The following is a 9,705-nucleotide window of genomic DNA, read 5'->3' on the forward strand; positions in this document are numbered from 1 at the left end:
CGGCAATAAAATGCAGAGGAGGGGGTTTGAGGGTGGGTGTTGGCCAGATTTTGGCCAGGAACAGGCTGGGCATCCATCTCCCCATGGGTCGGGGTAAGGGATGGCCTCCTCCAGCCTCCTGAACTAATTTTACCTCCACCCATAGGTTTTCTCACTTTTCCTCTTCTTTTCCCCCTTCCCGGGTTCACCCACAGCGGGTGGGAGCAGCCAACAGCCCAACCCTGCCCCATCCCAACCTGCCACATCTCCATCCCCAGCTCTTCCAGGGGGTGGGGGGAGTTTTGGGAGGGTGAAATAGGGGACCAAGAGTGGGCACTGGTCCAGGGTTAAGAAGCAGGAAGGATGGGGGAAGAGGAGTAGAAAGAAGAGGAAGGATGATGTATTAAGAGAACCCCAAAAATGCTCCTTTAAAGGGACACGTGCTGAACATATTAAAGAATCCTCAACCCAACCACGGAGGAGCTCCAGACAGAAGTACAAGTGTGAGGACTGTGGGAAGGTCTTCATGTCTGGGAGCAGCCTGAGCCGTCACCGAAAGGTCCATATGGGAGAGAAGCCCTTCAAATGCCGGGATTGTGGGAAGAGTTTCACGGAGAGCGGGAGCCTCCTGTGTCACCAGAGGACACACACTAAGGAAAAGCCCTTTCTCTGCACCACGTGTGGGAAACGCTTCTCCTGGCGCTCGAACCTCCTTGTCCACCAACGCACCCACACAGGAGAGAAGCTGCACGCCTGCTCGCACTGCGGGTTGACCTTCCGGCATAGAGATCACCTCAGGAGGCATCAGGAAGCCGTCCACAATGGTGAGTCCTTGGGTGGGCTTAACCCCATATCACATCATGCTCAGTAATAAAATGGAGAGGAGGGATTTTGGGGGTGGAGATGGCCAGATTTTGGTCAGGAACTGGCTGGGCATCCATCTCCCTGTGGGGAGGGGTTTGATGACCTCCTCCTGACTCCTCCCATCAAACTATTTTTACCTCCACCCATGGGTTTTCTTGCTTTTCCTCTTCTTTTCCCCATCCTGGGTTCATCTCCATCAGGTGGGAGCAGCCAAGAGCCCAACCCTGCCCCATCTTGACGTGCCCCATCTCCATCCCCGGACCTCCCGGGGGGCAGGGGGAGTATTGGAGGAGGGAGAAAGTGAGGACAAAGGGCAGGTGCTCATTTGAGATGGGGAGGAGGGATGGAGGGAGAATAGGAGCAGGAAGAGGACACTTCATACACTGCCCCCTCCTCCATGGTCACTAATGCACTTGCACCCTCATCTCCTTTTACACGTGTGCACCAGAGGCAGGGAACAGGTATGCGCTGGTAGCACCTGCAGAGTATGAGCCATGGGGGGGACCCCGAATGTTGCCCACCCTGAGCATCCGCTTGGCATGGGTTTGGTGGTGGGGGACTGAGCGCTCTTCCCGCAGCACGGCAACATGTTACTGCTGTCTCTCGAGGTGCTCAGCACCCACCCGGCTGCACCCTTTTATGCTGGCTTGTGTGTGGAGGGGTTTGGGAGTGGAATAGGAGGCTACAGGGGGGGGTCTTGTGAGAAACTGCTCAAGTTTCGTCCGACTTCAAGTTGGACACTCCCCTGGTCAAGGCTCAGCCAATTACAGATGGCGGCTCTGCCTTTGGGACAAGATATTTGAAAGGGGGAACATGGGAGGAGGAGGAGGAAGATTAGGAAGGTAGAGGGAAATAACTCTGCAAGCAGGGAGGGTGAGGAAGCAGAGAAGACGGGGAAAGATCCTCTAGAGCAGAGACTGCCCTGCACCCATGGAGACACACAGGGGAGCAGATGCCCCCCCAGAGCCCCTGGGAGGGACCCACGTGGGAGGAAGATCGTGGAGGACTATCTCCCGTGGGAGGGAGCCCACGCCGGAGCAGGGGAGGAGTGTGAGGAGTCCTCCCCCTGAGGAGGAAGGAGCAAGAGAGGGTCAGTGTGGGGCTCAGGTGTCCTTGGGGCTCAAAGTACAACATGGTGCTAATGGGCAAGGCCATGCAGGGTGTGAGAAGGAGGAGAAGGGAAGGGAGGGAGCCGAGCAGGCAGAGACATGGAGTAGGTGGCTGCTCTTCATGTGCCTTAAGAGCCCCCAACTGAGCCCCTTTGGTCTCCCCACAGGGGCTGGGACAGACAAGCAGAAGGAGGAGCAGTGCCAGCCCAGGGAAGAGCAGAGGGGGATGCTGCAAGGGCCCGAAGAGGAGCCCCAGAGCCCCACAGTGGACGTGGAGCACGATGGCCAACAGCAGCCAGATGATACGCAAGGGAGCCACAGACCAAGAAGACCCCGAAAATGCTCTTTCAAAGGGACATATGGTGAAGACCCTCAAGAAGCCACAACCCAACTACGGAGTAACTCCAGAGAGAAGAAGTACGAGTGTGTGGACTGTGGGAAGGTCTTCACCCGCAGCAGTGTCCTGGCCCATCACCAACGGATCCACACCGGAGAGAAGCCCTTTAAGTGTCGGGATTGTGGGAAGAGCTTCACACAGAGAGGAAACCTCCTGTGTCACCAGAGGACACACACCAAGGAGAAGCCCTTTCCCTGCACCACGTGTGGGAAACGCTTCTCCTTTAGCTCTGACCTCATCAAGCACAAAAGCACCCACACAGGAGAGAGACCATACGCCTGTTCCCACTGCGGGAAAAGCTTCCAGCAGACTTATCACCTCAGGAGGCATCAGGAAGCCCTTCACAATGGTGAGTCCTGGGGGGGTTTAGCGTGAGATGTCCCAGGCCCTGGTGGAGCTGTGGGTGGGGATGGCCTGGAGAAGCACGTGGTGGGGCTGTGCTGGGACTCCCGCTCCCAGCGTGGCAGCAGTGCTGGGCTGGGAGATGGCCCTGGGGATGGATCTGCTCTGTCCCCAGGTTGGGTTGAACTAGCGGTGGGGATGGTCCTGCTGGGAGCAGGAGGTTGGACTGGAGACCTCCAAGGAATGGAGCTACCCTGGAAGAACCTCCTTGGTGCAGGGGTGCAGGGGGGTTCCTGAGTTGGGGCAAAGGCTTTGTCTTTCTCCAGCAGGCACCAAGCACCCAGCTGGAGCCAGGACAAGCACCCCCGGTGCTGGAGGAGAAGTTGGAGAGCAAGGAGGAGCAGACACCGACGGGACAAGGGGATGGCGTGAAGAACACCCATGCGGCCACGAGCAAGCTGGTGGCCCGTGCCAAGCGGGGGACCTCTAAATGCCCTGAGAGTGGGAAGATCTTCCGCTGGAGTAACAGCATGAGACGTCACCAAAGAAATCACACGGGAGAACGACCCTACAAGTGCCCAGATTGCGGGAAGACCTTCAAGGACTTCTCCAGCCTCATCTCCCTCCACAGGGTCCATAAGGGAGAGAGACCGTACAAGTGCCTGGAGTGTGGGGAGTGCTTCAGCCACAGCGCGAGCCTTTCCACGCATCGGAGGACCCACACTGGAGAGAAACCTTCTTCCTGCTCTGACTGTGGGGAATCCTTTACTCAGAAGCAAACACTCATCTTGCACCAGCGCATCCACCCCGGGGAGATGCCCAACCGCTGCCAGCAATGCCAGAAAAACTGAGGAAACTGCGTGTGGCCTCTAAACCCTCCTCAGAGCGATCAGATCAATTAGTAAATTGTCCACAGATTGCAACAATATTATGGTTTTGTACTCTCTGCGCCACCGTTCTCATTCTGGTACCAAAGAGCGTGGGGCTGGTTTTGAATCCGTGGGGAGGGGCCGTCCAAGAGAGCTGCATCTTCCGCCCGGTGGTCGGGTTTTCCCAGTCCAAAGCAGAAACAGTCTGGCTCTGCTCGACCACCGGTATACGGAAGAAAGCATCTTTCAAATGCAGCCCTGTAAAACCAGTATTACTGTCCGGGACCGAGGCGAGGAGGGGATACGGATTCGGGACCACAGGGTGCACGTCTGGAGTTCTCACATTCACTCCCCTTCAACCCTGTACCAACCTGTGTTCAGGAGAGTGAGGTTTTCTCACCAGTAGCATTGGAGCATTGAACTCTGATTGACATTCCCTTCACTGTCCACCTTCCAAAAAGGGTTTATTATAGGGTCTAGTCCTTTCCGAGCTTCCAGGTGGCTGGCATTTTGTTTCTTCCTTACCAGCTGGGCTCCTGCTTTTAGCTCCATCTTTTCCAGAGTCACATTCTTCTTCCTGGGATTTCTTTTTTTCGTGCCTTTGTTTTAAATTCACCAGATTCCCTTTTGGGACCAACGTCTGCACGTCCTCAGCCTCCCCACCACCCTTAACACATTCTTTTTACTTTTCAAGGTTCACAACTTTTACAACATCCCTTTTTCTTTAGAAACATTAACACTTTCTGCTCATACATACCTTCCAGCAGCCTCAGATATCAAGCATTTACATTTTGACAAGTTTTGTGATCACGTATTAAACAAAAGACAAATCAACAGGGGCAGCTACATCCCATTTGTCACTTCTGTGACAAATCAACAGTAATTGCAACACAGTTCTATATTGTAAAGTTCCATTTTCAGGCCATTTTTCCCCATCCTCCAGTTGATGTTGTGGCTGCCACTGATTACAACACCGCTGTAACTTACATTTAGTCATGGGAATCGCCTCCTACTTTATTCCCATTTCTCAGGATGCCTCCTAGAGGAGAGCAGAGAGGTGTCTCCTGGGAAGTAGTAGCTCCCATTTTGGTACCCAAAAGGAGTTTCCTAATGCACCTTTTTGTACACCAAAAGATGAACTGGGCAAGGCTGTCAGCGCGGTCCCATCTGGGTCCCCAGGACTGTTGTCCCACAAGCGGGGTCGTTCACCCCCGGTGCCAGACGCCAACACACACCCCGAGCAGAGGGATTGATTTATCCCGTGTGGGCGCAGAGCTGGGGGCTGGTGGTAATTCCCCCCGGCCAGCGCCCCGCCCCAAAGAACTTCCCTGGATTTCTACACTTCAGACCACACGGAGACACCGGGACTGTAGTGACCGGGGCCGGTTTCTTATCGCTTTGTCCCTCACTGGTTAACAACGCGCCTCGTCGCGATGTCAGCGTAGAGTGTCTTGTAATTCTTGTGGCCCAACTCAAAGGTGAGGGGGGACACGGCTTCTTGGTCTTCAACTGAGTCGGCAGTCGCGGTCTATTCCCGTCCCCGGCTTAATTACGGCCGATTGTGTGTGTGTCCCCTCTTGCTGGTCCTGCTCCTCCTCCATCCCTCCCTCTCCTCCATCCCTCCTCATTCTGCTCCTACTCCATCCCTCCTCCTCTGCTCGTCCTTCATCCCTCCTCCTCATGGTCGTGCTCCTCCTCCATCCCTCCCCCTCTTCCAGCCTTACTCCTCCCCCATCCCTCCGCCTTCTTCACACTTGACCAGCGCCCACGCTTGGTCCCCACTTTCACAGCGCCCCCCGAAACTCCCCCCCACCCCCCGAGAGGGCCAGCGATGGAGATGCACAGCCCCCCCCTTCCCTGCAGGGATTTCCCTGAGGGATGGAGAATCCTCGTCCAGCCGCCCCCCATAACCCGCAGCACTCCTGGGTGTCCCCCCCTTGCCGGTAGCGCAGGCAGGGTACAGGCAGAGTTAAGGCAGGTACCTGCTGCCGCCTACTCGGGGTGCTCAGCACCCCCTGCCCGGGGCTCAGCACCCACCCGGCTGCACCCTGTTGTGCTGGTTTGTGTGTGGAGGGGTTGGAGCGGGGGAGGGGGCTACAGGGGGGACTCATGGGAGAAGATGCTCAAAGCTGCCCGGGCTCCAAGTCGGACCCGCCCCTGGCCAAGGCCGAGCCAATTAGCGACGGCGTCGCGCTCTGAGATAAGGGATTTAAACAGGGGAAGTTGGGAGGAGGAGGAGAAAGAGGAGGAGGGTGGCAGCGAAATAGCTCTGCAAACAGCGAGGGTGAGGAAGGACGTCAGGAGGGGAGAGGTGCTCTGGAGCAGAGACTGCCCTGTACCCGTGGAGAGCCACGGGGGAGCAGATGCCCCCCCAGAGCCCCTGGGAGGGACCCACGTGGGAGGAAGATCGTGGAGGACTGTCTCCCGTGGGAGGGAGCCCACGCCGGAGCAGAGGAGGAGTGTGAGGAGTCCTCCCCCTGAGGAGGAAGGAGCGGCAGAGACAACGGGTGATGGACTGACCCCAACCCCCATCCCTGCCTTCTGCGCCGGTGGGGGGAGCAGGGAGAGAAATGTGGAGCAAAGCTGAGCCCGGGAAGAAGGGATGGGAGGGGGAAGGTGTTTTGAAGATGTGGTTGTATTTCTCACTGTCCTGCTCTGTCGCATTGGTACATTGGTTGGGGTGGGGGTGTTCAAATTTGATTGCTGTTCTTTCTTCCTTCCCCGATGGAGTCTGTCTGTTGCTCTATCCCATAATGGGTGAAGTCATCCCTTCCCTGTCCTTGTCTGGAATCCCTCTGGCCTTTGGTTTAATTTTTCATCCCAATCCTTGGAGGGAAAGGGGCAAGGGAGCATCTGGGTGGGGCTCAGGTGCCCTCCGGGCTCAAAGCACAACAAGGCACTAATGGGCAAGGCCATGTGGGGCGTGAGAAGGAGGAGAAGGGAAGGGAGGGAGCCGAGCAGGCAGAGACATGGAGTAGGTGGCTGTTCTTCATGTGCCTTAAGAGCCCCCAACTGAGCCCCTTTGTTCTCCCCACAGGGTCTGGGACAGACAAGCAGAAGGAGGAGCAGTGCCAGCCCAGGGAAGAGCAGAGGGGGATGCTGCAAGAGCCCAAAGAGGAGCCCCAGAGCCCCACGGTGGATGTGAAGCATGATGGCCAACAGCAGCCAGATGATAGCCAAGGGAGCCACGGACCAAGAACTCTCCGGAAATGCTCTTTCAAAGGGACGTATTTTGAAGACCCTCAAGAAACCACAACCCACATACAGAGGACCTCCAGAGAGAATAATTGCAAGTGTGAGCACTGTGGGAAGGTCTTCGCCTCTGAGAAAAGGCTGCGCCTTCACCGATGGAGCCACACTGGTGAGAATCCCTTCAAGTGCCAGGATTGTGGGAAGCCCTCTTGGGGGTGGAGAGATTTTTGGGCATGTGAAATTGGGAATGAAGGGTGGGTGCTGTTCCAGGGTGAAGAAGGAGGAGGGATGGGGGAGGGATAGAGGAGGAAGAGGAAGAGGAAGGGTGGGTTACCAAGAGAACACCAAAAATGCTCTTTCAAAGGGATGTCTGCTGAAGACACTGAAGAAGGCGCAGCCCAACCACCGAGTAGCTCCAGAGACAAGAAGTACGTGTGTGAGTATTGTGGGAAGGTCTTTCGCTGGAGGGCCAGCCTGAGATATCACCGATGGACCCACACAGGAGAGAAGCCCTTCAAGTGCCAGGATTGTTGGAAGAGCTTCGCGACAAGTGGTCAACTCCGGCGTCACGAGATGACACACACCAAGGAGAAGCCCTTTCCCTGCACCACGTGTGGGAAACTCTTCTCCAATAGCTCAACCCTCATTAGACACCAACACATTCACACAGGAGAGAGACCGTACCCCTGCTCGCATTGCGGGAAGAAATTCGTGCAACGTTCTCAGGTCAGAAAGCATGAAAATGCCCTTCACAATGGTGAGTCCTCAGAGGGGTCTTAACCCCGTATGGCATCGTGCTCATCCATAAAATGGAGAGGAGGGGGTTTGCAGGTGGGGGTTGTCCAGGTTTCAGTGAGGAAGTGGCTGGGCATCCATCTCCCCCTGGGCATGGGTGAGTGATGGCCTCCTCCAGTCTCCTCCTGACAAACTCTTTTTTACCTCCACCCACGGGTTCTCTCACGTTTTCTCTTTGTTCCCTCTCCCGTGATCACCCCCAGCAGGTATGTCCTGGTTCAGCTAGGATAGGGTTAAGTCTCCCCAGCAGTGGGGAGGCAGCTCTAGCCGGGTTATTCAATACCACGCTGAGGTCAGGTCCAGGCGCCCAAGTGCGGGAAGAGCAGGGACGGCTTTTGTCCGGGTCGGTCCCCTCACTGCTGTATCCGTGCGGTATATCTCTTGTTCTGTTCATTGTTATCACTGTTGTTGTTGTTGTTGTTGTTGTTGTTTGGTTTGTTGCTGTAACACTGTTGTATTAATTTTTCCTTATCTCAACCCTGGGGTTTGTATTTCACTCCCTTCCCCATCCGTTCCGAGGTTGGGGGAGGGGCAGCGGCATCATGGTCTCGGGTCCCAGCAGGGCCTAAACCATCACACCTGTTACAAGTAGATTTCTCAAATTGATGTGAGTCAGAGCCAATCAAAATTTCAATTGTTTACTTAGCAAGCGGTAACAAGCAAAACAGCGCTGGGCGGCCGGGGAGTCCTTGCTCCACCAACGGCGCGCACTCACTTCCCGAGGGTCCGTCTTTTTTATATCCTCCGCCTTCCGGTATCGGGTCTCTCTGAGAGGTGTACCCTGCGTCCGCGCACTTTGCAGTTAGGGGGTCGCTCCATCCGGGTCTTTCTCGGGTCACCAATTCCTCGTATTTCCTGCTTTCCTAAGAGTGGCTCACAAAGCTTTTGTTTATATCTTACAGAGTACAGACAGTACCCCTTTGTCCTTCTTCCCTTTGTCTTTCTCCCCTTTGTTCTTCTTCCCTTCTCCCTCTTTTCAGTCTTTTGCACAATAGGAGTCCTTGCTTCAGCATTTCAACTTAGATAAGCACTTGCAGTGAGTTAGTCGTTACACAATGTAATAGTTAAGATTAAGTTTAGGCTTACATAGTTTATAGAATAACATGTCACGAGCTCCCAGTATCTTTAATGGAATTTGATGAACAAACAGTTTACTGTCTATCACAATACCCCCTTGCCAGTCCCTCAGGCAGGGTACAGGAAGGGTACCTTCTACTGCCTCTCAGGGTGCTCAGCACCCCCTCCTGGGGCTCAGCACCCACCTGGCTGCACCCTGTTGTGCTGGTTTGTGTGTGGAGGGATTGGGTTGGGGGTGGGGGTACAGGGGGGGCTCCTGGGAGAAGATGCTCAAAGCTGCCCGGGCTCCAAGTCGTACCCGCCCCTGGCCAAGGCTGAGCCAGTCAGCGACAGCGTCGCGGTCTGACATAAGGGATTTAAACAGGGGAAGTTGGGAGGCGGAGGAGAAAGAGGAGGAAGGTGGGAGGGAAATACCTCTGCAAACAGCGAGGGTGAGGAAGGACGGCAGGAGGGGGGAGGTGCTCTGGAGCAGAGACTGCCCTGCACCTGTGGAGACCCACGAGGGAGCAGATGCCCCCCCAGAGCCCCTGGGAGGGACCCACATGGGAGGAAGATCGTGGAGAACTGTCTCCCGTGGGAGGGAGCCCATGCCGGAGCAGAGGAGGAGTGTGAGGAGTCCTCCCCCTGAGGAGGAAGGAGCGGCAGAGACAACGGGTGATGGACTGACCCCAATCCCTGTCCCCTTCCCCCTGCGCCAGTGGGGGGAGCAGGGAGAGAAATGGGGAGCAAAGCTGAGCCCGGGAAAAAGGAATGGTGGGGGGGAAGGTGTTTTGACGATGTGGTTATATTTCTCACTGTCCTGCTCTGTCACATTGGTACATTGGTGGGGGTGGGGGTGTTCAAATTCGATTGCTTCTTTCTTCCTTCCCTGATGGAGTCTGTCTGTTGGTCGAGCCTATAAAGGGGGAGTCGTCCCTCCCCTGTCCTTGTCTGGATCCCCCCCGGCCTTTAGTTTAATTTTTCATCCCAATCCTTGGAGGGAAAGGGGCAAGGGAGCATCTGGGTGGGGCTCAGGTGCCCTCCGGGCTCAAAGCACAACAAGGCACTAATGGGCAAGGCCATGCGGGGCGTGAGAAGGAGG

The 9,705-nt window shown here is 55.8% G+C and overlaps 1 protein-coding gene across 1 annotated transcript in view; it reads left to right on the forward strand.

The window, feature by feature from the left end:
- LOC141936873 (uncharacterized) overlaps positions 1–9,705 on the forward strand; it is a 122,340-nt gene that overhangs the window by 13,668 nt on the left and 98,967 nt on the right. The window contains 1 exon segment of the mRNA XM_074854214.1: positions 414–803. Within this exon segment, the coding sequence (XP_074710315.1) occupies positions 414–803 (390 nt within the window).

The sequence above is a fragment of the Strix uralensis genome, chromosome 35, assembly GCF_047716275.1.
Source record: "Strix uralensis isolate ZFMK-TIS-50842 chromosome 35, bStrUra1, whole genome shotgun sequence".
NCBI classification, from domain to species: Eukaryota; Metazoa; Chordata; class Aves; order Strigiformes; family Strigidae; genus Strix; species Strix uralensis.